At 41.5% G+C, this 27,679-nt stretch overlaps 2 protein-coding genes across 6 annotated transcripts in view; both read right to left on the bottom strand.

Moving 5' to 3' along the window:
• Positions 1-18,338, bottom strand: part of CHPT1 (choline phosphotransferase 1) — a 34,622-nt gene extending 16,284 nt beyond the window's left edge. Inside the window, exons 1-7 of one of the 4 annotated variants that reach the window (XM_087763812.1) lie at positions 17,979-18,338; positions 9,715-9,862; positions 8,532-8,673; positions 4,886-4,970; positions 3,170-3,301; positions 2,636-2,794; positions 356-481 (exon numbers count right to left, since the gene is read on the bottom strand). In XM_087763812.1, coding sequence (XP_087619938.1) covers positions 356-481; positions 2,636-2,794; positions 3,170-3,301; positions 4,886-4,970; positions 8,532-8,673; positions 9,715-9,862; positions 17,979-18,221 — 1,035 coding nt within the window. In that variant the 5' untranslated portion in view covers positions 18,222-18,338. The remainder of the gene's footprint in view (positions 1-355; positions 482-2,635; positions 2,795-3,169; positions 3,302-4,885; positions 4,971-8,531; positions 8,674-9,714; positions 9,863-17,978) is intronic. The other 3 variants (XM_087763815.1, XM_087763814.1, XM_087763813.1) reach the window with 3 other exon arrangements.
• A 4,734-nt stretch (positions 18,339-23,072) lies between these two features.
• Positions 23,073-27,679, bottom strand: part of MYBPC1 (myosin binding protein C1) — a 44,623-nt gene continuing 40,016 nt past the window's right edge. For both annotated transcript variants that reach the window (XM_087764052.1, XM_087764051.1), the window contains one exon: positions 23,073-23,769. In XM_087764052.1, the coding sequence (XP_087620178.1) occupies positions 23,669-23,769 (101 nt within the window). In that variant the 3' untranslated portion in view covers positions 23,073-23,668. The remainder of the gene's footprint in view (positions 23,770-27,679) is intronic.

Raw genomic sequence — 27,679 nt, forward strand, 5'->3', positions numbered from 1 at the left:
CACAACAAACAAAACAAAGCACAAAATCCCAAAACCCAAAAAACAACCAGCACTGAACACTTACAAAGTCTGATCAACAAAGGTTAGTCTGCAGTTCGCAGCATAACTTTAAACAAGTCACCTAAACTAATGCATAATTACAAGAGAGCTGTAAATTTACTTTCACATCTCTGTCCCAAGGAAAGAGAGCCAGTCAGCTCCCAAAATACACATTTACATGGTATCCTGGCACTCCCTCCGCAGCGACAGCTGAAATCTGAGCAAGTCAGAAATGGCAGAGCAGAATGACAGGGACAGTTCTCAATCTGCTCCTTTAAGTATGCTCCAAATGAAAAGTATAAAACAAAATGCTTACCAATGCTATCCATAGAACAATATATTCATCAATGAAACTGTTGAAGTACTGGTCCAAAAACAGAAGTCCTGGCCCAATAAATGCAGTGTCCTGAAGACAGATTTCACTTTTTGTCATGTGAGCCACCTATGTAAAAAGAGAGAAAAAAAGAAAAGAGAGACACAGAAATGCATCACTGCAAGATCAGAAAACTGGCACGCTATCCTTGCCCAGCAACACCCTGCTGTCCGCAGTTCTTAGGAAGCAATCGGCAGGCAGGCCAAGGGCTTCACAAATGCTTCACGGCCTGCTGCTCCCTGGCAGTTTCTTTCCCAAGGACCAAGGAACCTCCTTCCAGGTTATTCAATCAATATTTAGCACTTTAATCAGTGATAACAGCTATCTGAATTATCAGTTGGTATTTGTTGACTTTATTATATAAGAAATGTGTACATGTCCTTCAATGTTCTTTTGTCAGTTACATCTATACCAGTGCATTTCAGCTATTTGCAGGGGTTCCTCACTCTTTATTTTTTCAGTGCTGTATTTGAAGGGTAAGACTATGCAAGTGTGTTACTGAAAATGAATACTATTCACACAAAATGTTGTTTTCAAGTCTAACTTGAAAACTTTGGCTTTACTTAGCCAAAAGCTAACTCGAAACTAGGCTTTTGCTTAGATGACAAGACTTGTTTTCACTGTTTAGTAGAGATAGCGATGTGTGCACAGAGACACTTTACAGAAGAGAAGATGACCACTGAGGGGCGGAGGGAGGGAATCCATTCCCCACACACACCTTGGTCCTTCCGTATTTAGCATTCTTAGAGACAATTTAAGCTCACCTTTAATTGAGAGGCAGAAGAAGAGTTTTTTGTAAGAAGTTGGAGACCTAATAAAGGACATAGGAAGAGTCCATACCAGAAAGCTCAAAAATGGCAGAAAGAAAGTAGTCTAGGTGCCAAGCTTGCCGTAAGGAATCACCCTGTCATTCCTTGCTTGTGGATACTTGGCAGGTATAATTACAGTACTGAGAGGTTCCTGTGAACAAAGTGGTCTCTTAGCATAATATAAATAACGTTCAATTCTATGCTGGACAGCAAAATTCACACAAAAGCCTGTGAGTGTCCCAGTCTAAAGACAGGAGAAACCACAAAGGCTTACAGCCAGAGGAGAGCTGACAAAGGCTTCCGCTCTAAGCCAGCTAAGGATGCATCTCTCCCGCTAAAGGGAGCTCCTGCAGGGAGCAATTCCTGGCTCACATCTGGCGTGATGTCCAACAGCTGTGCAGGGTTAGCGCCCATGGAGCAGCTCTGGCACATCCACATAAACTGCACAGACCTTGGCGCACGTCTCCACTGGGCCTCCCACGGGGTCACGCCAAAGTTTTTACTGCAGTTAGCTCATTCCGGAGTGCCCAAAGGACAAGGCCTCCAGAAATAGTATCAGAAGACTGGGAGAGCTAAACCCACGAAATCCTTTCCCCACCACCTTTACATAGTTGCCTCTGGAGCAGACTGTCCTGAAAGCTACATGTAACGCGTCAAGGGAAACATGGCTCGCTCAGAAGTGCCTGTGAGTGAGTTGACATACGTACAGTGATGACTGCTGATGAGGAGGACGCAGGGGTCCTGTGAGTGAGCAAGGGAGCCAAGGTATCTGACAGAATAAAACTGCCTCAAGTTCAATCTTAAGGCTCAGTCTTATCAGTGTTCTCTCTCTTGAACCAAGTTAGTAGCTCACTAGGTGAGAACTGTTTAGCAAGACAGTCTGTAGAATACCTGTTTTCTAGTGTTTGACAAATGTCATGCTGGGAGGGGAGGAGGAAAAAAAAAATCAGCTGGCTGGATTACTGTTGGTAGCAAATATGTAGTAAGGCAGATTTTATTTTTTTGATCCATTGATGAAGTTTTTAATTACAAAAGAGATTAAAATGAAGAGACAACTTTTCTATCTTTATGATTAAATTCCTATTTCAGATAATTAAACCAGAAGTCATAGCGCTGTTAGTAAGGCTTGAGGGACCGCAGTTACGATGTTAAAGACAAACAGTGTATTTCTAGGGGTAAGTTAAAACTGGAAGTTCTAACCAATACATTCAACAACAAGCAGGTGTTTGCATCAGTGTCATATCTAACGTCTCTGTAGGAGCCTGAGTCTCGTTCAGAGTCTTGGTCATAACGACACTGGTAATAAACTGGCAAAGCAGAACGGGAAAACTTGCAGTGCCCACTGATCCAGGAAGCATTAAGGCAAGAACCAGTTTAGTTTTGGGAGGTTTAGTACTGAAACAAGATTCCTTACCACCAACTTCTGTGAGATTTTAGCATTCACAAATCCAAATGTCAAGACATACAGGCAAGAATGTTTTTCAAACAACCGAGTTGTAGACTTTTTATAGATCATAATGGCCAGCGTGATGAGTAGTCCAATGTGCAGGCCTGGTGAAAGAACACTTGTTCCCTGAAATACAAATGGACAGAAAATTTGTCTTAGGCTTCAGTCACACAGGAAGGTCCAGATTTTATACGTACTGCAAATCCCATTAAACAAAACCAGAGTTGTCAAAACTCAGGGAAAGTCCATTAGCATTATGCAAATGCTATTAGTATCCTTTGCAGCGACCACTTTTTTGCAAGAAAATGCATTGCCAGTTCCTGCGACAGAAGAAATCCAGTAACAGGCAGAGAGAAGGTAGATAATGAAGTCTTTGCTTTAGCCATCCAACACTCGTATGCTTGTCTGCTTAAACAGATAAAACCCTTATGATCACCTGAAATGCAATAAATTATGGGCATAAATTATTCAACCCTCATTCAGATTTCTAAAGCAACTTACTGCTATTGTAGATCCATTCTTTCCAACCCCTCCACCAAAGATGACACGGAAGTAGTTGAAAGAAGAAAGTGCTATTCCACAGAGTATGCCAAAAACTGCAAAGAACTTCACTTCTAAGCCCACCAAAGGGACCTTAGGAAAAACAAGAGAAAGATATTAAAAGTTAAGGATAATACCTTTTTTAAAAAGTGATTAAAAAAAGCCACTGCTACCTACTAAACAATTGTTTTATTTGAACTATCACTTTCCTGAGAACAAGCTCAGGAGGACCGTGTTTGGAATTGGTTTCCTTACTAAGCAGATGACAAATTTCTTTCGTAATGTTTAAACTCGATTTCTGAGTACTTAAGTTCTGGTCTTGAAATTCAGCTAAATCTTACTCTGTTTGGCCTTACGATGTTCTTCAAGTATTTTTACTACATAAGCAAAAACTTGACACAGACTACTGCATCACCAAGGCGTGGGAGGGGGGAGAAGGACAGCTCCTTCTGTTACACTGGGTAACACAATACTGAACCACAGGAAACACAAACACCATCTGCCTGCTTTGTGTTTTGGTACGTGTTATTTGTATGCTGTATCTTTGCATTTAGAATAGTCTCCAGATACAAATTTTAATTAAGCAGTTACCTTTCAGAATCAATTGCAGTTTCAAGGAAACTTCCATAGGCAGCAGAGGATTTAAAAAAAAGAAGTAGTAATAAATTGAAACCATTGACTATATTTTTGAATATAGATTGCTTTGAGATACAGCATAACTGCCACAGATTTTAATACTGAAGAAAAATCAATCACAATTAAAGTCTAATGCACCTACTTTATTTTCCAACATGAAAATAAGCTGTTTGAAAATAGAACAAAAACATCTTGCAGGATGGGGAAAGGAAACAAAGTTTAGCTAAACAATTCTTAATTGCCGAGTAAACTCGTGAATCAATTTGAATTACTTGGTGGTTTACGTTTAGATTAATTTGCATTGGTTATCAATAGCATGGAATGGTCTCAGCTCTTCCATGCACTGTAACCAAGCAGAACTATACATTTCGGAGTAAAGACCCTAGAAAGGATGAAGAGGTTAGTCTAATATACTTTTGACCCCATCCACTAAAGTGCATCTTTAAAGATCAGAATAAATCCAGAGATGGGGAAATGCTTTTAGACAGAAAACTATTATTTAAATATAGATATTTACATTTATGTTGGCTCTGACATAACTGTTAAAAATCGGTACATCTCCATCGGCATGTAAATATGGATTACTTAAGCAAAATCCCCCTCACTTCATCCCATGGTTTTGTTAAAGCATTTAATATTTAAATTTTAAAATAAAGCATCCTGTAAATCATTGAACTGAACAGAAATGTGTGTCTTACAATAAAATATACAAAAGAAATAAAACTAGAAAAAAACTATTTGTTAAAGCTTAAGTATCTGCAAGACTATTAGTTCCAGATCAGAAGTTCATATGTGGCAGATGGGGTCTTTCTTTCCCCTCTATGTAACTGTAAATTTGTGTATAGGAAGTCACACCATTATATCAAAGTTAACTACAACATAAAAATAACCTGCATTTGTACAATAAGCTAAACCAGAACATTAGACAACAAGTAGGTGTTGATGGTACTTGCACAAGATGGCTTCAAATACCATAGGAACTGTGAACGCTTAACAGGAACAGAATACTCAACAGGAACTCTGAATACTTAACACAGTTACCTTATAGTCCCATACTGCTGTTCCACCGTACGCAGATATCAAGAGCAGCATTGTTATGGCTATCTGAACTTCGGTTACATCAACTCTATGAAGGAAAAAAAGGGAAATTTAGTTAAAGAAAACGTCTTCTTGCTGTAAGGCGGGCTAGGGGGGAAATCAAAAAACAGTGACTTTAAGTTATCTCCTTCAAATACTTCAAATTACTTCAAGTACTTCAAATTACATCAATGTATACAGAATATGATTTTCCTTGACTGAGAAAGATACTCTATATGGAGGCACACATCTTTGGTTAAGATTTAAAATTAAACCTATACTCCTTATCTAGAGCAAGCTACATATAATTGTAATGGGGGAAAATCTTTAATAAAGACATTGTTAACTACTTGAGAACTTTGTATAAATTTACAGAGTTGTTGCTGTGTAAGCATCAAATCGAAGTTTAAGGCAAGCTCGTAGTAAATGAAATCAAACATTTCCATTAAAAGCATATAATATAAAAGTATGGACTGTGCAGGCTCAGACAGAAGGGATTTCTTGAAGCCATCATATCATGAAAACTTGACAGATACAGCCCGCAAAACATACGGGCAGTATTTTGAGGACTGAGTCAGTAGATCGCTAAGCATCTGTCCTGTTTCAGAGGACATATAATTGATATCTTGGTTTTTTCCATAAAAAAATTTTTAAAGTAGGTGGCCTTGTATGCCCCCTAAAGTCTATTCTACTCCACCTCTTCCGTTCTCAGACAAGATAGCCAAACTCTTTCTTTCCCTATTTGATTGATGAAATGTTTTGAGAAGACTTAAATATATAAAAAAGTTAAGAGGAGGCTCAAGAGAAAGAAATGGTATTTTCAATAAAGCTTTAAAGTAAATAAAAAATAAATAAATAAGTGCACATCTAAGGTACTGTTTATGCTACCGAAGGTTTTGAGACAGGTACCTGATCTTTGTACTGAAGTTAGCAGCAAACAGTGACAATGGATGTTTAAAATACAACATTTCCTTAAGCAGTTAGAATAAATTTGCTGGTTTAAGGTATTATGACCAAAGTCAACATGTATCATTACTTGCTTAGCACATGAATCGCTTGCACAGGAAACTATTTTTAAAGGGAGATAGGAATCAGCTCTTGGCTAATGGAAAACATTTATCTGATCTTGATAATTACAGTAACATTAAGCTCCCTTCATCGGAAAGACAGTGATAAAACATGCTCAGTTTCATCACAAGCTTCAGACTCTCAGTCTTAGAAGAGCCAAAGTTTAAGCTGCAACTAGACGACGTGCTAAGGTGCTCGTCACCATCCAAAGCCCTTGGAATGGGCAGCCCTCTCCTTCCTACACCATTGCACCCCCTCACTTGTGCTAGGTGTTGTGCTCATCGGACTGTAAGGTGAGCCAGCGCAGCTTGCTAGCCTCGTGTAGGTTTTTAATCTTCTGCCCATGTCATGAATTGGCTTGAAGTCAAGTGACAGAGTCTGTGCAGGGGGGAAACAGGACAGCGCTGCGGGGAGTGGGCTTTTCCCTCTCCACCAGGGATGAGGTGCTGCATCTGCCCAGTCATTGCTGTAGCTGTGCACTGAACTTGTCAGTTGTCATGCAAAAGCATCCATATGCAAGTGCAAGTGTTCAGAGTTTGCACTCCTGTACTATTAAAAACCTAGATTTCTAAGCTGTACTGCAATTGCTGTTGTTGGCGGCGGGAGGAGGCTCGAACTTGTTGAGTCATTGTATGTGCCAAAGTTTAGTACTTAATTTTACAGAGGCTCAGACGGCTGACTGCAACACAGCCCAAATCAGAGTCCAACGATTTTAATCAGACACTGTGCGGTGTTCTACATAACCTGACAGTGGCACAGGACCCAGCTGCTCTGATCCTTCCTGGCCATCAGCACTAGGACTCTCTCATCTGTCATTTGACTTCTAAAATCAAGTGCCACTAATTCAGGAACAGCATCAGTGAAAGCTTCCGTCCATGTTATTAAGTATTACCATATTTAGAGCAATATACTATTGCCGTTATTTATATCACCTCTATGCTTAAGAGAAATAAAATTGCGAGCCTTGAAACAACTCTGACCTGTTCTCACTAAACAGAAATAAGTTATCTTGGAGAAAAGTTGTGTCTATTTAACTTCAAACAGTAAGCACGGAACACCAGGCCATTCCGAACTGCTTGTACTATGCACTATCACTATATTTACATAGAAGCCATTAAGTTTTTAATGAAGTTTTTTATGTGGCATGGGAGCCTCAGTGCCTTCCTGATGTAAGGAAATTGTCACATTTTACGCAAGAACAAAAGGCACAGAAAAGCAATCATTTATGCAAAATCCCAGAGCTCATGGGATTCATGTCCTTTCATTGTAGTCTGCTGTCATGTACAGAAATTATCCTATTTCAGCCATCACTCTAAAGCATCTATTTTTGTTTACCGCACAAGATGTCCTTTAAAAAAAAAAAAGTAGGATGGGTAGGCAGGTAGAATAGTTATCATTTGTGTGGTAAAATGCTTTATCAGCGAATAAAAAGAGCTCTTAGCATTACCCCAGAGACAGCTTTCTTTTGACACAGACACCGAACAGTATGCAAGGATAGCTGATCACTAGCCTGGGCGCCCAGTGACGCTCAGATTTGCTAAGGTGCTTCTTGCAGGTCAGAGCTAAGTAGGCCTATAAACAGGTGACTTAACAATTGACTAGGATTATCAGAAGGATAGCCTTCATCTATCACGTATTTCCAATTTTGCTGCTATGGAAGTCTCTGATCTTTTCCTCTTTTCAGAAATCATTACTGAAGTGCAGCTCATTGTTTAGAAACAGCAGAAGGCCATGGCTAGGCACCACCACAGCTGCGGGAGGGTGCAGCAATCCCCACGCTATTAGGAGTTAAACTAAAATTGTTATCTTCTACATGAGCGTCATGACTCCTCCTCCTCCCACGCTGTAGTGAGAACAGATGAAATTTCTACCGAGTTATGAACAGCATCACAGCAATCACTAGAATTGTGACCTAACACAAAACCTAAAAGGACATCAAAACCAGTATGAGACAGACTAAAAGCAAAGCCCCCAAATAAACCTGTGCTAATTCTTCAAGCACTGCCATAGCTCTGTGGAACTCCTTGACAAAGGATGCAATGGATGCAGAGAGTTTGTTCGAAGGAAGACTGAAGATGTCTATGGAAGAGAAACCCATTAGCACAGGAATTTCTCTAAAAATGCATGTGATTCAGAGTCCCCTGGGCTGAAACTGTTCTGTGGCTGGGAGGTTACAAAGGGAGGTACTGTAGATGCTTGCTACACAGAGCACTTGTTTACACTGCAGGCAAGACCTCTCTGGCCTGAGCCTGCATGGTGCTTGTACGGGTTCCGAGAACAAATCTGCAGACAAAAGAGCCAAACGCATGCAAACAAAGCATATATAGCTAAAATCAGCTGCTAAAAGAACAAATCCTCTGCTCAGTATTATGCAGAGTTCTAGAGTTCTTGCCAGGTAAAACACAAGTCTGCTACGGTGGCAGGGAGATGAGGAAGAAGGTGAGAGGAAAAGAGCAGGGAAAAAAACCAAGAAGAAATGGAAATCAAGTAGCTAGCACTCTCAGACATTAAGCCACATGTACTTCTAAAGATGCCTACTTACTTTCCAAACCTTAGTATGCCTGATACATATGTCTGCCAGTGAGCAGAATAGAACATGAACAGTCCCACAAAACAACAGAAAAACAACCAGTCAGGATTTGTTCCTAGTCGGATTGCTATGCAGGATCCAAGGACAACAAAAACTGAAAAGCAGAAATGAACATGTTAGTCATATAGCCTCTTTGCTTGCAGTTAAGAGAAATAAAAAAAATCACAAGGCATTTTACATCACTGTAACAAAGTAATGATATGACTGATACTTCACTGAGTAGCTAACCTCAGGGACAGTCCTGGCAGGAGAGACCAAAACACAGGACTCCTTCCAAGCAAGGGCCCCGCCTTCTAGCCTACAGTGGTCGTTCTCCCTTCTTCTGGCCTTGTCATCTCCTGTTCTTTGCGACACTGACAGCTTCACCTGAAGGGCCCAGCTCAGACAGACTGGTAGCAGCACTTCTCTGGGAAGTGATGTGTAAAGAAGGTACCAAATCCCAGGACAAACGTTTCAGCCATTAAGCTTCTACAGAAGTACAGGCATTGCCATCAGCAGCAGCTAAGTTGTGGGAAGTAAAACTGAGCAAGGCTTACTTTTTAAGGACTCCAACTTTTTTTTAAACTCATTCTTCTAAGGAATATAAATTATCCTTCTCCTAAGTGCCAGGCTGTATGCCCTATCACCAAACTGATATTTTGGCACCTCACTCCTAAAGCAGAACCCTTAGTTTCACATGCCAGCATCAGTCTTTTAGGTCCTTAAAATCCTTTATTAGGCATCACCTGTACCTTATTGGAAAACACAGGCTATGTATAGTAAAGAATCTCTAAGCATGCTCTTACAGAATTCTTTGTTCACCACCCAGCTCATTCGAAGAACATTGTACGTGAAGATGTCCAGTAAGTAAGAGCAGAATGCATGCTACCCAACATCTGCCAAAGGTACTTCTGAAATATCCTCCCTGATACTGGTCAGGGGTGCAAAGGTCAGGGGCAGCCTTGGCTGCAGCGACCAGGAGATGGTGAAGTTATCCTAAAAGAAGGGAAGATGCTGACCCTTCTCTGAGCAGGGGGTTGGGCTAGATGATCTCCAGAGGTCCCCTCCAACTTCAACAAATCTGTGACTAATCAGCTCCTCTTGAAAACAGGTAACTTTTTTAAAACTAGGATGGGTAACAGTAGGTTAAGGCTACCTGTGGAAATAGAGTCGCAACCATGATCAAAGAGTTCTCCTAGAGGAGAACTACTGTTTGTTCTTCTGGCTTGCTTCCCATCAATGGCATCCAGAGACTGGTAGATAAAAAGTCCTAATGCACCCAGGATGTATGCCCAAAAAGGTGCCTGAAAGAGATTCACATAAAAGGTCAGGAGGCAGTTCCCAATTTCTTAGCTGATAATCTATTTCATTAAAGGTAAAATATTGTTCAGCACACAACCATACTACACTGTGCTATTTGTTACTTAGTTAATGGACAAGCCAAATTCTGTGCACTAGTCCTACATGAACTGTAGTAACTACTATAATGAACTACTCTGGATAGACCAGTGAAACACAGGTCCTTCTGTTTATTTAAACAAAACACTTTAACCTCTCTTCTGCATCAGTTCACTTATTTTTCCACCTTAAAACCACAGTATTTCTAGAATTGTTTGTATTCTTTGTGCTGAAAAATGTTACGAAAATAAAATTAATCCTTAAAAAAGAAAATAGTAGTAAGGCACTTACTAAAGTTCTCAGCAGTTTATGTGATAGATGCTTAGATGATTTGCTCCGATTTACAACACAGATATAAAAACCTATTATATTTTACTAAATAATACTTCAGCTTATAGGGAAAGAGATTTTTTCCAACATACAAAAATTGACTACATAGGCACTTCGGGCAAGGGTTTGAAGAAATTAAGTCATTCACTAAATATGAAGGAGCAACTATCTACTTAATGTAGGCTATCAGAGTTTCAAAACAAGCTGTAAATCAGTTACATTAACACCAGTCTAAGTTTCAAAGGAACCTAATTATCTGTAACATCTTTTGAACAAAGTACAGATAACATTTTTCCTTCAAGTAGTTTCCAGTGGTATCCTTAACATTCAGAAGCACTGTTCACAAAAAGAGAGCCAACGTTAGGTATAAATGCTGGAAATGCAACTTGCAGGTTAAACAAGCAAAGAGCCACAGGCAGCCACAGAGCTGAAACCTTTCCCACTCCCAGGTAAGGGACAGCTGCTGTGGCTCTACACCTCTGCAATTCCTCTCCTGCAATGCAAATAGGTAATACACTTAATCATGTTGGTCTAAGTCCAGTAAAGGCTATTAAGCAGACTTGGACAACAGATCAAATCTCAGCGAGCTGAGATTTGTCCACACTCACATAAACCCAGTGTCACTGCTGGGGAAAAAGGGGAAATGACGGTTGCCAGTCAGTTCATAGGCAGGGACAGGAGAAGGCAGCAATAAGAACACAGATGAGGCGAGCCGCTCCTCTAGGCGTTCTGTTTTCTCATCATCGTTATACTCATTGACTTGAGCTAGGAAAAAAGTTATGCCTCCAGTTAGACTGATGACAAAACACATCCTTCCCAAGAACCAGCATGCTTAAGGGAAGTTCAGTTCTGAACAGCTTTTTTGCTGTTATTTAAGACTTCCTCATGTATTCAAGGCTGGCTGATACACTACGTTATTGCTTAGTTTTGTGCTTTTAATATGGAAACAATACTGTCAGCAAATTTATGATTTCCCTGCTACCCGGTATTTGCATAATTTCATTAATAAAACATTCCACCATTTAAAGTCAAATGGTTGGCTGCTTCGCCCAGCTTTGAAGCAAAAGACAGTCAAAGAATTAGGGACTCCAGCTATAGTTGAGAAGTCTGGATTTGTATGTACATAGAAATGTAGAAAACTTAGGAAATTCTTCAAAACTGGCAGGGCTGTCTTTCCCCTTAATCCAAGGAAACTAAGAAAAATTGTAATCACAGATGATGTTGGAAGCCTTGAGCAGATGAAAGAGGATGAGTAGATATTCTCATTCCAATGGACATTTAACATTCTGGTATCTGATACACCCCCAAAGAGCACACTATAACAAGCAAGTGATTACAGCAATACACATTTGATGTTTACCAATGGAATTAGTCAAGTTATTTAGGGTTTTTTCTCCCTTGTTAGTCCAGTTAAACAAAGGAATTTTGTGTTGGGGGATGGGGTTAAAACAGAAAGTGAGTTCTTAGCCATCTTTTGAAAAAGTTTCTCTCCTCTGACAAAGGGGGAAGGACAGAGCCTGTGGACAACAGGAGGAGTTGAGTTTCAAGTTATTGTAGAGGTATAGTTATTAAGACTACTGATCCAAGTCGGTTTGCATTAGCTCCTGCTGGGACAAATCAAAGCGATCCCCTCAGACTCCAAAACTAGAACGCTCTGCTCTTTGACAATCTGGAAAGAGGGGGAGAAGTCTTTATCCTCTTCCCAGTAAGGATATCTGTATCCATGAACACCTGTAGCGGATGCATCTGTATCCCCACAGCTGCAGAGAAGGGAAGAAGATCCTAGTAAGAACAAGGGAACAGGTGTCTAAGAGGGCTTAGAAACACAATCTGCAGCATTTCATCCCTAGGCTGTCAGTTCAAATCAAACCCAAAGTGGTAACAAGCAAAGATGACTCATGAACAACTATGCATTTAGCAGATTAAATGAATTTTTCCAAATCATCAGTTTTCCAAATCACCGAAGGTACACAAAAGTTTCTGAAGTTCCTAGTAACCACAGATTCTCTCTGCTATCCACCCTCTCAATACAGCTACAGCTGCCATCTCCTCCACCTTCTCACATGCCTGGCTCTTCACCCAGGGATGTCCCCTGCCAGCTTCCCACGCTGGACCCAAGTAGTTTGCAAATTGGAGAAGTGGGAGCATTTGAGAATGCTGACATGGCTGACAGACTCAGCAGAAAGGTCAGGAGGCTCCCAATAATCATCAGCTTTTCACTGATGAGGTGTTTATTATCTCTGCCCAAAGTTATATCCTGTCCAAGCAAATGTATTGTTTGGCCAGAGCTAGATGCTATTCTCACAGAACTAGAAGAGAACACAACCCGGGGAGTGGGGGAGCAAAAAAGAAGGCTTCTCCGCTTCAACTAAAAAGGATGTCCGAAAGATGATACAACCCCAGATTCTTGTCACACACAGATTTGGTACAGCAGGTCTGGTCATCTACTGAACCAGAGGGTGTCAAAACAAAACAATGTGCGTACAGCATGACAGGTATGTACAGCATGCCTCTCCTTCAGGAAAAAGTGTAGGTTGAACAGCAGTCCTCATTCTTCTGCTCCTGTGATTCCACATCACAGAAGAGCATGGCCAGCTGCAGAAGACTAGATGTGCCAAGAAGATCCCTTGCCACTTCTTTCAAGCAAAGCTCTCAAGCCCAGAGAGTTCAACAGCCCAAGCTTACGCAACATTTAAAAGCTTCAGCCCCCCCTTAATTACTCATCACATTTAGTCATAACCTTGCTTCTCAATCCAGCAACACAGCAACTAATTCTGCCCTAGTTTACACAGCCCCTCTCTGGAACAGATTCAGAACAGAGAGAGACATTTTTACTGGACTTCCTCCCTCTTCCTCCCAAATATGGATCATTTCCCTCACTTCTGTTTTGCACAAAGCACTATGTACAATAGCAGAAGAAGGGAAGGGGCTGTTTAAACCTGTATTACAGCAGGAGGAGATGGCAGGAACGAAAATAAAATAAAATAAAACAAAACAAAATAATCATACTATAGCCCAAGTGCACTTCATGCACACCAGGGACTCCCTGCAACAACTCCCTGCTCCCCAACAAGCTCCCTCTGAAAGAGCTCCTGTCCTTCTGTGTTGGGGTTCCTGAACCTTCGCTGTCTTCCTTTATGCCAAATACCTCTTTCTCCCATTCACTACTGAGTGCTCCATTCTTCACTCGTGGGTATGGGCTAGATTGCCTGCCCCACTCAGTGCTTCGCACCTCTCCTCCACCAGGTCAGGGGCTTAATGCTTCTTCCTTCACGTCCCCAGTTCACACCAGCTGTTCCAGTTCCTGCTCTTTTCTACTTCTTTATTCTCTCCCCCACAAAGCTCAGTTGTGCCCTTGCTATTTACATAATTCCATGCCTGTCAATATCTTCCCTTCATTTCTCCCTCTGACAGGAAAAAACTCAAGACAACGCCTCTTTCAGTTTAAAAGATGGGATTTGGGAGTTTGTTGGGGTTTGTGTTTGGGGGTTTTTTTGTTGTTGTTGTGTCATTTTGGTTTTTTTTTGTTTTGGTTTGTTTTTTTTTTAAGGAAGTTTTAAAAAGAGAGATTGAGAGAAGCAGAGACAGCACCTCACTAACACTCCTCTCCCTCCAAGCAGTTAATAGTAGAACTAGCTGGAGCCACCTAGACCCTCCCCTGCTTTCTGGTCTCCCTGTATGCATAGCTTTCTAAATAGCATGTTTCAGCAAGGTATAGCACCCTTTTATAAATGCACTACACCATTTTCCAAGCAATTCTACAGAGCTAGCCATCACAAGCCTCCCTTCCCTCCCTAGCTCTGCTCTCTAGATGCAAACACTTGAGCTCCTGCCCCCTTTCGCTATCACTGCCCAAACTGCAAATCCATAATCCATGCTTTTTTCTTCCTGTATTCCTCTATTCCCAGTAACCTGCAGGAAATTACAGACAACAGAAATAAAAGCCTTAAAAAAACCCAAATAAGTGAGATGTGATGGAACCTAAGAAGTTGAGAGCATGCAGGACAAGTCTTTATCACCAGATGAAATCTATTCTGATCAGTTTCGAGGACTCTTTGCTTAGATCCTGCTGTAACTGCTACAAGATTTTTTTTTAAATATATCTAAATTAATATAAATAAATATTAAATAAATATAAATTTATATACATAAATATAGATACAATAATTACTGTTAGCATGAACTTCTGTCCTAAAATTCTAGCTTCCCATGGTATTTGAGAGACCTGTGGCTGAGGTCAAAGAATTACCAAAGCTAGGCCCCTCCATGAGCAACCATGAAAGCAGCAGGATCAGTTTCCTTCTTCCTTTTTAATAAGGTAGAGAATTATGTTTAGCCAGTTTTCTTCCTAGCGCTGATGCAAGGAAAAAATTAACATGTCAGTTTTCCCCAGAACGGGAAGGGGTAACGAGAGGTTCATGTGCAAAACCTAATGAAGTAACTGTAGCTATTTCAGAGAAGTCAGCTTGCAGTAGAGCAAAACAGGTCAATGTCAAAGGGTGGGGATAAAACTGAAATCCTCACCTAAGAAGTGCTCCTTTTACACTCTAACGCAGCATATACACACTGTTCATACTTAAAAACTTTTCATTCCTAAATATTTTATCATTAGTGTCAAAAAAAAGAAAAAAAAAAACCAACCCAGCCTGCAGTCACAGTGAAGAAGATATTTCAGCCCTCCACAGAACATGAAATGTGCAGGTAGTATCCTCCCCACCACCACACCTGGTGTAGCAGTCCCATATATTATTTCTATAGATTACTGTCCTAAGTTACACAGAGTAGGAAACTGGACAAACACTCTACAAAGATCTACACACATGGATTTTAGTTACAACAGCACTTGAGGGGTGCAGTCTACTAATGGCTTGGCTGCAAATAAAGCTTATGTTGAAATGTGCATTTACAGGATCAGTGACACAACCCACGTTCCTACCAGACAAGATTACTGAAGCAGACGATATTTTGTAAAGCCACAACGTATTGTGCTGGTCAGTAACAAACGGGCTTTTAGTGGCTGCTGATGCTGATGAAGATAAAAAGAATAGTGTATAAGGAAATAACGGCTACACAGTAAGCAAACAAGGGAGCATTGTATGGTTTTAGACGTTAATTGCATTGTGTGTGTGTGGAAAGTATTATTAAATTGTGGAATTCACTGCAACAGGACATAATGGAAGCTGAAAGTACAAACACGTTCAAAACATGTAATTCAAAAGGCAAAATCATGAGTTGGAAGGTGTCTGTGGGGAAATAGATCCATCATTTGCTGTTCTAGCAAGTAACTCGAGTAGAACACCTTGCCAAGAAACCCATAAACCACCGTCTTTTGGCAGCTGGAAGGGTATACTGGGGAAAAACCTCTTTTCTAAGCATTTGCTAGCAGCTACTCTCTGAGGGATTTCAGCTAGCAGTCTTACTTGTTTTGGACAGTTTGTACAAACACCAAGACTTCAGTGTTTTCAATAAAGGACTAATAGAAATGGGCCACTTAAGACTGGTTAGGGAAAAAAACACAACCATACAAACGAACTCATTAAAAAAAACAAACCACCACCTAAAACCAAAACCTGCTTGTTATTTTATCTGAGTCTTCTATCCAGTGCTCCTACACTTCCACCAAGAGAATATAACAAGTTCTTGTTAGTCCATCAGGTAACCAAGACTTGTTCATGAATGGAAGAGGTGGCTTGGCAGTATAGAGGTGATGTTGAAGTGCACTATGCTATTACTGCAGCCTGTGATTCAATCATCGTTAACATCATTTTCAGTTCCACCTTCCTCCTAGCCCTTCCAGCCTACACATCCAAGTCAAAAGTACAAAGTAGATATTGCAACAGTACATATAGCACCTATTAGTGTTGTAACAGTTTTAGCTTTTTAAAAAAAGCCATCCAAACACATGACAAGTTAGGTGGAAGACAAGCTGAGTCATCAAACAAGCAGAAGAGAGATAACGATGCCCTAAGCAATGCCGTAAGAGAAAGTGAGGGCTGTTCTCACAATGCAGAGGCAACAACAACAACAAAAAAACCCCAATAGGATAAGGAGTCTGGCTTTACACTACATATTTATAAAGGATATACAGATATCTGAACAAGGAAGTTTAGTCCAAACTGTAGGTTCTTATAAAATTCAGCTTCCACAATTAAAAAAACCAAAACAGTAAAGCTCCTAAAACTCAACCTAAGCTTTCCTGGAAGGAATAATTCTCTGGATGCCTGCAAAACAACCTTTTCCTTTTTGTACAAGAGTCCTCAAGGGAAAAATACCTTAAAATTTACTTTCTACTTTTTTTCTGAATAGCAAAGAGAAAAAGCTAAAACGAACATCCAGACACATAGCTTTAATTCTGAAAGTGCCACTAGAAGACAATCTGTGGGTTCCAACCATTCACTCTCATCTCTGTCCTCCCTCCTCCTGCTGCCTGCAATGCCACAGAGTGCCTCTACCTGGTGATGCAAATCAGGGAACTGATTAGGGTTAGACTAAAGCAAAGTTAATTTTGATCTGGATCAGCTTCCCGATATGTCTGCCCCAAAATCCTCTGCTACCACAAAGGGCAAAGCAACTACAGAAGAAGAATGGTGCTTCCATCAACAGGAACACTCACCAAAGTATATCTAAGTTATTAAAAAAACCCAACCAATTGCCACCTCTGCCATTAGGATTTAAGCCCATCAGAATGCAAGAAAAACAACAGCCACCCTTCAAGATATTTTACCTACACAAAGCAATTTTCTGCTGATGTCTCCCACCCTAACTACCCTGAAGACTCTGCACTGGGATACTTGTAACAGGCTGGGAAGCTCAGACAGAGCTCCTTAAATTGTCAGTGAAACTGTAGGCAACCCAGGTCAAGCGACAGCAGCATCAGCCCACGTTAACCAGCCTGTTTTACCTCCAGACGCTAAAGCAATTAAACGTTTGCCACGCGAGGACAGGAAGCGTTTGGGCTACTGTCAGCTAGCACATCTGCAACACAACCGAACCTCGACTCTGAACTAAGCGATGCTGAAGGGGTGTCAGCCATGCCTTGTGGCCAGCTCTGCCCTGCTCCTGGGCACATCCCGCACCCTCCCTCCTGGCCGGCAGCGGTTTCTACCTCCACGGCCCCTCGGCGGCCTTCCTCTTCAGAAGGGAGTTGACGCAGCTTATGTCTCCTTCCCAGCAAGCTGCCCGAGCAGAGACACAGGCTCGGGACTTAAGATGGTCCCTGGAGGAGGCTGGGGTCTGGCCGGGGCCAAGCACCCGGTCAGAGCCCCATCCCCACGGAGACCTCTGGTCCGCGAAGGGCCGGGGAGGAGAGAGGAGCCCGCTGAAACTCGCCCTTTCACAAAATCCCCCCGGCATTTCGGCAATCAAACCTTAACACCCATCTCCAGCCTCACGCCTGCTACCCCAAAGCGTGACCCCGCGTATCACCGCCACGGAGCCCCAGGTGGCAGGGCACCGCACCCTGCGGCAGGCACCGGCCCGACAGCTCCGGGCGCTGTCAGGAGGTACCGGGGTGGCTCCCCCACACCGCCCCGCCCGGGGCTGAGCTGCGGCGCCCCGCAGGGCGAGAGGGCCCGGGGGCCCCGCGGGGCGGCGGCCGGGGCAGGGCCGCCGGGCTGAGGCGAGGCCGTGCCGGGAGGAGACGGTGGCAGGCGGGGGAAGGGGTCAGGCTGCGGCGGCCGTGGCGGGCGGTACCTGCTCGGTGGCGCTGGGGCAGCAGGCGATGAGCGGCAGCGCCGTCAGGCAGTTCAGCAGGAGGCCGCCCAGGGTGATGGCGTTGGGGGCCAGCCCCAGCGGGACCTGCTCCACCAGCCAGGCCCAGTAGGGCTGCAGCCACGGCTCCAGCAGCGAGCGCCCGGCCGCGCTGTAGCGGTGCTGCTCCAGGCGCTTCAGCTGCGCCGGGCTGAGGGGCGCGGGCAGGGCCCAGGGCACAGCCATGCCGCCGCCGCTCGCCGCGCACCGGACGGGAGCGGGGTCAGGCCGCCGCCGCCGCCCCTCGGGGCGGGGCTGAGCTGAGCCGAGGGCAGCGGCGCAGGGGCGGGAGGCGGAAGAGGCCGACGCCCAGCGGCGGCCCTGCTGGACGGGAGCTGCTAGCCCCGCGGCGGCTACGCCCTCGCCCCCGGCCCGCCGTTGGTTGCCTCACACCGAGTGCGGGCTCCCTCCCTGCTTCCCCCGCAGCGGGGGCCGCGTTTCTGGGCGCGCTGCCCTGGCCGTGGCGGCTCTGCCAGCCGCGCCTCGCCGTGAGGGGATGGGGATCCCCCCCGGCGGCGGGGGGTGCGCCCCGGGAGGGCCCGTCCCGCCTCCCGCCCGCCTGCCGCCCGCCTGCCGCCGTTTCCCCAGGCCCGCGGGCCGTCGCGGCCGGTGCGGGGGCCCGAGCGCCCGCGTCTCGCCTCTGCTGGGTGCAGGCAGGGGGGTTGACTCCCCCTCTCCCCTGTGATTTTCCTTTTTCATCTTATTTTCGTTTTGCGCTTTTTGCAATGCAGCTGATGGCGGCAGTGAGGCGTGCAGCAGGTGGCTGGCGAGGCTTGATGCTGGAGCAAGGCATAAAGACAGGGCTTGGGTGGCCGGCGGGCTCCCTGCAGCCAGCAGGCCACCACAGCCACGTCTGCAGCGAGGTGATCGCCACTGTGTCAGCCAAGGGGCCCTCCGCCGCCGGGAAGAGACCCGGCGGTCTTGACATGTTGTGGGGCACCTGAAGGCTGTGTTATGCAGGACTGCCTTTGCCTCCTTGACCTGCTTAGAGAAACAAATGCGCCTTTCAGAAATTGCGGCCCTTCAAATTGTTTGAATTGGTCATGTGAAGGATTTAGGTGTAGCCCTGACTCTCTGGGAAGGTATGTGTTTTCTGAATGTGGCCAAGGAAAGATGAGCGCTGTGTAGCTGTATTGAAGTATAAAATACAGACTCTAATAAGTATTGTATACCCAAATGGCATCTTCTTAGAATCAGGAATCTTTTTTTAAGTTACTCCATTGTGGGCCAGCGGCTGCAGCTTTCTGGCCAGACACAATTTCCTGGACAGAGCAGTTTCCTGTTACTCATATTGAGTTGATTCCCTTTGTCTGATAAAGTTAGTATGTTTTTAAGTAGCTTTCTCTACTGCTAGGGTCGAAAATGAGTGACATATGCAAAAGAGTGGTTTCGAAATCCCTTGATGTGGTATGTGTGTCCCAAGTGCTATGTCGTTCATCTGCTGATTTCATTTACAGATCAGTAAATACAGTGTGATACGGCAATTGGGATTAAGAGCCAAAACAGAGAAGAGAGAAACAGCCAGCAAAGGAGGGGGTAATACACAACATAATAAAGCAAGATTCAATAACGGCCAACTAGAGAATGGCAAGAGGGAAATGTGACAATTAGACTCAGAACCAGCCAGATCCCCAGTCCACTGGAATCACTGGGTTTGGAAAAAGGTAAACCACTGTTTCTTTTAATACCCTGTGCATCACTATGGTTGATGAACATAATAGTACTGGTATTTACGGAGAGTTTGCTCAAGCTGTCTGATAGCAAGAGGACAAGAAGAGAAAACAAACTAGGAAAAGAAATGGAGGAGAAAGTAAGTGCTGTAAAACGTGAGGGCCAAATGAGTAGAGGGAGAAACAGATTCCCTACTGAATTTATCACTGAGCTTGGGGAAAGGTTTGTTTTAATTTAAAATGTATTCAGCAACAAAGCATAGAACAAGAGAACATAGAATTTAAAGTCCAGTGTGTTTAGACTTCCAGCACTTCCTCAGTATTCAGGATACACTTCTGCTTCCAAATGCTCTCTGCTTCAGCAAAGCAGCAGCTTTACTTGTCAGTCAGGAAAGCAGGCCATGAAAATCAAGTGACAGTAAGTACACTGTGCTTAAAATAGAATGCCTTTTGCTCCAGAATCCAAAATGCAACAAAAGACATTCATAAAGTAAGTCTCCCTTCACAATGCTCTGTAAAAGTTAGCAATATTATACTTTTTTTTTTTTTCTTTCCTAAAAGGAAGTACAGGAAGTTTGAAACACTTTTTTTTAAAGGAATATTTTTTAAAATTTCTGACTCTCAGTAAAGACCTCCTTATAAACAGCATATCCCTATTTAAGCATTCTTTAAAAGATTTGCATGTGTTTTTTCTCTTCCCCTTTCTGTATTTGTGAGATTGTTTTCAGTGAAGGAAAAATGGGCTGACAGTGGCCATGATCTTTCAATGCAAATGGGTAGCTACAATGCCCACATCAAGCTCCACACACAGCAATTTGAGAATGGATCCATATTTATACAACAGTAACATTTATATACCAAATGACGCTCCATGGCCAAGCAGAGCAAGCCAGGAGAAGACAAAATATTTTCTTCTGGCTTCCTTAAAAATAAAACGTTTTTTTTTGTAGTTAACTTTGATTCTTCTTTCTCTGTGTGTATATCTGTGTGTGTGTACATGTTTGGGTCTGCCTTCTTACTCCAAATAATAACTTTAACCTCTGTAAGTCAAACTGAACACCAAGGCGGAGCTTTCAAAAATGCTAAATTCCTACAAGGTACATGAAAGTGGGCAGAAAAGAAAATCCTTATTAAAGGTGCTACTGAGCTATAACCTCAGCATGTACTAGTTGATGAAGAGTGTACATGGTCTCTTTCAGGTTCACTAATTTCCTGGGAATTCTATGTGAGCCTACTTTGGAGAAATTTCTTCTTGGGAGCATTGGTCCATATCTTCTACAGCATGATATTCTGCTTCTATACTCTCTGTAGGTTTCTTTGCCTGTAGTTTTTGTTATCTTTGGTATGTCTTTATTCCCCTAAGCTGGTATTAATTGCAGATTTCATTAGCATTTTCTTAACTCTGTGGTTTTGGTCACTTTATTTCAGCTATCAGCCACCATCCCTGGAGAATCCCATTAGGTGAATCATCATAAATCAAAACTTTATCTTTTGTTATTCTCTATTTAAGGTTCTGCAGCCTGTTTTAGATCTACTAGAAATCCCTTTCCTATCCCACTCCATCCTATTATTCCTCTCAAAGTCATTTTCAATTAATTTTTAATCCAGAGGCTTGGCTGGTCAGCATAGTTAGTGAGAGTATGAATTTATAGCACACTAATGCCCACTCATCTAATTTCCACCCACGGCCCAGTACCCAGGACTTCCTATTGGCATGGTGCATCTCGAGCCCGAGGGACAGCCAATGGCAAATGCGGGGCAACGCAACTGGGGGGGAATTAAGGGCATCTGAATATAACGCTTACCGTTCACACTGTGAAAAGTAGCTTAGTTCAGCTTGTCTTTTAACCCTGCTGGCATCTGGTAGAAATTAGAGAAGCTAATTCCATCGGCAGAGAGCCTACAGATGCTGAGATTTATGCTGGTTTCCAGGTTATTATGTATGGTGTATTAAGACTGAGGAGGCAGATAGATACGTAAGCCTGAAGCTGTAAACATCATTGCATACAAAGTGCAGGTGGCTACGCACATGCTTTTTGGCTTACTGAAAAGCACAAACTCAAAATAACTATAGCTTTGGTGCTGACTATAATATATCTCAACAGACTGATATTATTTTAAATGAGGGCCGTGTGCTTAAATGCTTAAACCTGCGTGGCGTATATTCAAACTCACCCTCTCCCACAGCCACCTGTGCTTCAAAATAGATGAAAGAAGACCCAGTTCACTGGTGAGATATATAATGAAGAGAAATTATTAATCCTTTATGGAATTCTTAGTAGATGTGTTGCCTTCTTTCATGTGTAGGTGTGAATGAACGTTTAGGGGAGAACTGATTTTGGCAGGAGCAGGGTGAAACAGAGGTGGAGGGGTGTCCAGGATCACTGGGAATGGAGAATTGCTTCCTTGCACAGATGGCAGACAGAAGAAATCACAAAGACAGGAAGAAGGAAGAAAAAGGACCTCAGAGCAAGTAAGATTTACAGAACATTAAGTGAGAAAATGCATTCAGATCCCCAAGGTGAAAGAAGTGGTAATTCAAGTGAAAAAACACCAGTTCAGCAGTGGTGGTTCATAGTAACACTTTTTATTATTGCATAATTAGTGACTGCTGGATGTTTGAAAACGTGCTGATGTCAAATAACCATCTTGCAACGTACTACTGGTCTAAGTAGACCTTCATCTTTATAAACCATAATTGAAGATCAATCATTAGTCAGTAAACAAATAACCTACCCTATCTATACAGCCAGAGTGAGAACTGGTAAATAAATGACAGGGCAATAGGGAATCGGCAGCCTGGCCAAATTCTGTGTGACCTTGTGTCTCACATGCTCCAGAGTTTGCTGGAGACTTACAGACAATCACCCCCACTCCTGAAATACTTGGAGGTTAATGACACTAGACTTGGAAAAGTAATGTAGCCATTTTACCTTATCTGAGGCATTTTTGCCTGACATGGTAAACTCACTGGTGATCGGGTCCAAGTCCCCTTTCCGCTACGATACCTACAAGAGCTCCATGAATTGCTGAGGAAGGGGGCAGATCCAGAATGATGAAAGCTGTCATGGTTGGCATTTATAATATTTAAAATATTGAAAACGTATAGATACAAAATTGCCTGTATCCGTAGCATTTATCTTCCCTCACATTCTGTGTCATGTATCTAAGTGTAAGCCTCCTGGGTTAGGTGGCTGCTGATACTGTTTTCCACTTGGTGTGGTGGGTTCAAGTTCCTGCTTTACAGTATGTGGAAATTAAATAAGAAATATGGTAAGATGAGACAGAAAAAAGCTGAAAAAAAATAGTAAACAAGAACTTGATAGATCTTAAACACTTCATATTTATTGTACATTAAATAAAACAATTTCAGTTCAGTTGAGAGACTGATGGGTTGGATTTAGGAAATCAAAACTTCTAAAGGAAGATATGTTCAGCTTAAATGATCATTAAGTACATATGTGTTAATTACGTTATAGTAAAACAGTATTCTGTTAAACAATTCTCAGATGAATAAGACACATTATCAAAGACGTATGTATTCCAAGGGTCTTATTGCACAGCTACTGGCTAATCCATGTGCTTTCAGTCTGAGAAAGATATGCTTTGTACCACCGAGTACAAACTCTGCCTCTTCGTATTTATTACACAGCTTCTTCTCTTTCCTCATTAAAAAACAGAACACAATATCAAACAGAAAATAAAGCTGAACATTATAAAACGTGTGTTGTCTTCGGTTCATTTCATTTCAACCCCAAAGCAATCCATGCGTATTCTTTCTTTTCAGTAAGAGCAGGTAGGGAAAACAAAACAACAAATAAGAAACAAAAAAAGGGAAAAAAAAAAAGAAAAAAGAAAATAAAACCCCCAACCACACGTTTGTTCTGTCATCGCAAGAACTAAAATGCTGTAATTCTGCTACCAATTTCCAGCGCAGTGGGAGGAAACACTGTGGACGGACTCTCACTTCCCCTCAGTTTTGTCTGCCTGCACTTCACGCATATATGAATCAATGATATGCGGAGGCACTCCATCCATCAATAGTCTGAAGAACGAAAGCCCACCTACAAACAAGGAAGAAGACAATCTTCAGGTTGAAGGTCCCTGGAGCAAGAGCTTTGTACCTTTATTTTCTGGTGTGACAAAGATTTAGTCAGTCCATATTGCGTACTTCATTTTGAGATGGGATAAAATTCATCCCTGTTCAAAAGTGCAGCACAAGAATTAACCATTATTTAATCTCTGTACTATACAGAACTTCCCTGTCCTCTTGCACAGGGTGAATTTCATTTCTAGGATGTCATATATTCAGTCATTTATCTCACCCCATGCAATAGTCGAGGATAAGCTTCACCTCAAACAACCCTCCTGGATTTCCATCAGGCTGGGTGGAGTATAGTCAGAGATGGAAGTCGGCCCAGAGGGAACAATGTAGAAAACACCTGACTAGGATGAGTTGTGGAAAACATGCAGAGGCATTCAAATTATTCTAGTGTTGTGGCTTAGAATGGTTTATAAGTATTTAGCAAAATATTTACCATGTTGCTTGAAAATAACAGCTGGGACGACATGTGCTTTATGACTGTAGCTTAGCCACTGTCAGTAAAAAACGGAACCAAACCTATTTTAAATCACTGCTCTAGTAGAAACCTAGGCTTATAAGAAAAGGGAGAAGGCAAAAGATTTTTGAAGAACATTTGATAATTTTAGCAATGCAAGACAAAATATTTCTTTCAGTGCCCAGAAAAACATGTATGTAGTGTCTGACACAGCAGCCAGGGTACCCCAGATCCCACTGATGTAGAAGTATTAATTTAATACAAATAATCCAAATTAGGAGTGAAATTTCATGCCATTGAAAAAAATGTCATGGAAACTAAACAGATGGGTATTTGTGTTAATTTCCTTGAAATCAAATGACATTTGGAAGGAACAGTGGGAAAAAGATAAATATTTTGCTAAAAACATGAGAGTCTGCCCTTTCTCAAGGCGAGGGCATTTGTAGTAGGAAAGCTAGGTACCGTTACTATTCCTCTACCAAGTCTGCAGGAGTATGCTGTTCTGCAAGTCGCAAAACCACCCGCTAATGACTGCACTTACCTCCTGAGCCTTTTCTGGAACACACCATAAGCTTTAAAGCAAAAGTACATTGCCAGGATGAAGATATCACTGTCTCTGAATGCTTCAGCTAAATGCAACTGAGCTGATACTTACATACAGCATTTATCCTGAGTACAGATTTTAGGATTTTATAACCTTTATTAACAAGGATTATCCAATTAAGGTGCTATTAGTTACTAGTGGTTATGAGACTGCGCTGTCTCATAATAATGTCTCTTTAATACCGTCTTTGTCGCAGAACTCTTCGCTCCCGACCTTAGATAGATGCACAATACAGACAAAAAAAAGCATGCTTTATGGCATTCTTTTCAACTCATGTAGTGCAAGTTGTGATACGCATCATTCATTTTTAAATGAAATTAACTGTGGAATAAATATTTTATTTATGTAGAAGTATATTCCTATATGAAAAGAACTGACTGTAAATGCAAAATGCTCTTTTATCACTTGCATTTTATTCATGCTAATTAATCGTGCTAACTCATGCACTGTTAAATTCCACTGAAATGTGCACTGTTAGAAGGTAGTGGGATGTACTACTAAGAGGAATTACCGTAACAAGCAATAATTATAAAAATCTGGATTTACATGCATTAAAACTATCATGCTACTCATTTTAAAAAACATTTTCATTAAGTGAAATAATGAAAATCATGCCATACTAGGCAGACATTGTATGACGTGTAAACAGACATAAGCTTCATATGCAGGAACCATATGAAAGCTTACCTTAGATGACAATATACATTCAAAAATCCTTACTGTGTAACTAAGGGAGAGAGAGAAAGAGAAGTAACAATTTAATCGCAAACACAAAAGTAGAGAGAAAATGTTGAGCGAAATTATGCTTACAATTATGTCAACATAATGTTTTAATCCTTAGTCATGTAAAATATGTAGGAATAGAAGCACATGAAGAGTAAAAGGTAGGGATCCAGTTCCACTTCAAAATTTTCATTAATATGTAAAAGCTATATTAATATGTACAAGTAACTGTAACTCCTGTAATTAGTCTAAAGGATAGATTGGAACCAAATTACGCAACTGACATTTATGATAAAAGTTTCCAAATGTAGCTTCAAGGAAGCTAGCACATATATATATATAGTATTTTCCACCAGGGAAAACAAGCACACACATAACACCGAAGCATATATATATATATATGTTGAAACTCTGTAAGGCAAAATAATCAAGTACAGACTAATAACATACCTGTGCACTAAAGTATGTACTTTGTCACATATCCACATTTGCATTACTTAAAGCATGCTATTTAATCTATAGGAGCCCTTACCTTTAATTAAACATTTTGACACTATAAAACATTCATATATATGTATTTATATATGTATATATATAAAAGCACCCAACTTTGTGCCTATTGTAGCCATTTAAGATAAATACCTTAATACTTCAAATACTACAGAAACATTATCTAGCCTAATTTCTTAACGTGTTTTAGGTTTAAAATAGTAAATTTGGATGCGTAATATACTGGAGACTCGTTTCTGGGCATCTCTGACATTTTAAAACTGCACTGCCAGTATTCTGGATTTGGGCAAGATTACAAGCAAACACCTTTCTATAGAAAGAACCAAATTCTCTGAACCCCACTGAACCTGAATTTAAAATAAGCTCCAGAGGAAATGAAGTAAAATTATAGGCTTGTAAGTAAAAAATTTTCACTGATTTCAGTTGGATCAAGATTTCATCCTTAGATTCTGTAGTGCAAACTCAGGCATAGATTATCACTCTCAGCACTAACTTTTAACCAAAGACTGTAATTCTGTAATAAAGAATGCCTTTTAAGCACAGTAAATGACTTCATGGTACTTCTGTTCTTTTGATAATTCTAAAAGCTAACCGAGAACTGTTTTTCAAATTTCTATCTCCTGGCAATGTCTAAGTGGTCTGGTCAAAGGCAGTCACAATCATTAAATAAATTCTTTATAGGTACAGGTAGTTCTATGCCCAGTGGCATAGCAGAAATATGTCTAAAACCTTTTTAACTCAGATGTTAAATACCCATATTCTTGATTAATTTGGCCTTCTTTGCTCATGTGACATAGACATTGTATGCCATGAGACACTAGCTAGTTTAATCTAAAAAAGCAAATAAATACACACTTTGCATGCAGAAAATGTGTTTCATGTGGAAAGAGAGGAAGGGAATGAAATGGAATGTCCAGAGGAGTATGCTTATTATAAACCTGATTATTCCCCGCCAAGAAGAATGGTTCTCCTGGGTTAATTACTCCATGATATATCACTGCAGAATTAGAATATTTATAGTGGTATTTATTCACATTTGAAATTCTTCCCAATTGGTCTTAACACCTTATTTTTTACTATTTCTTATACAGCATCTTTGCTATCGTCAACCTGTTAAGAGTGTTCAACAACCTTGATTTCGCTCTTAAGATAAACATTCTCCAAAAACATTTGTTTCGTGATAAAAGAAGCACGGTACTTTATCTGAATCTTTTCATTTACCTCAGTGAAGTTAATAAGGAATCAGTTCCTTACTGCTTGTAATGAGAGATTTACAGCCATAGTTAAGGATCCACCTCAAACTTAAAAGATATGCAGTTTGAATTTTCCATATATAATATACATAATTAGATTCTGTGTATGCATCATCTTTCAAGATATATGAGGTAGAGTTATTCTTTTGTCTAAGATATATTACATGACTTTTTTCAGCACGTTTATATTTACAAAAAAAGCCATTGTACATGCAGTTGTACTGAGCAGCTCATATAACTGCCATCTTTAAGTTCACTCAGCAAAACTGAAAACACAAGAATGAAGTACTGTCTATCTGAAATAACATCAGTAAATGCAACCCCC

This window comes from Nipponia nippon, unplaced genomic scaffold (genome assembly GCF_047370975.1).
Source record: "Nipponia nippon isolate SJK-2023a ecotype South Korea unplaced genomic scaffold, ASM4737097v1 scaffold_3, whole genome shotgun sequence".
Classification (NCBI taxonomy): domain Eukaryota; kingdom Metazoa; phylum Chordata; class Aves; order Pelecaniformes; family Threskiornithidae; genus Nipponia; species Nipponia nippon.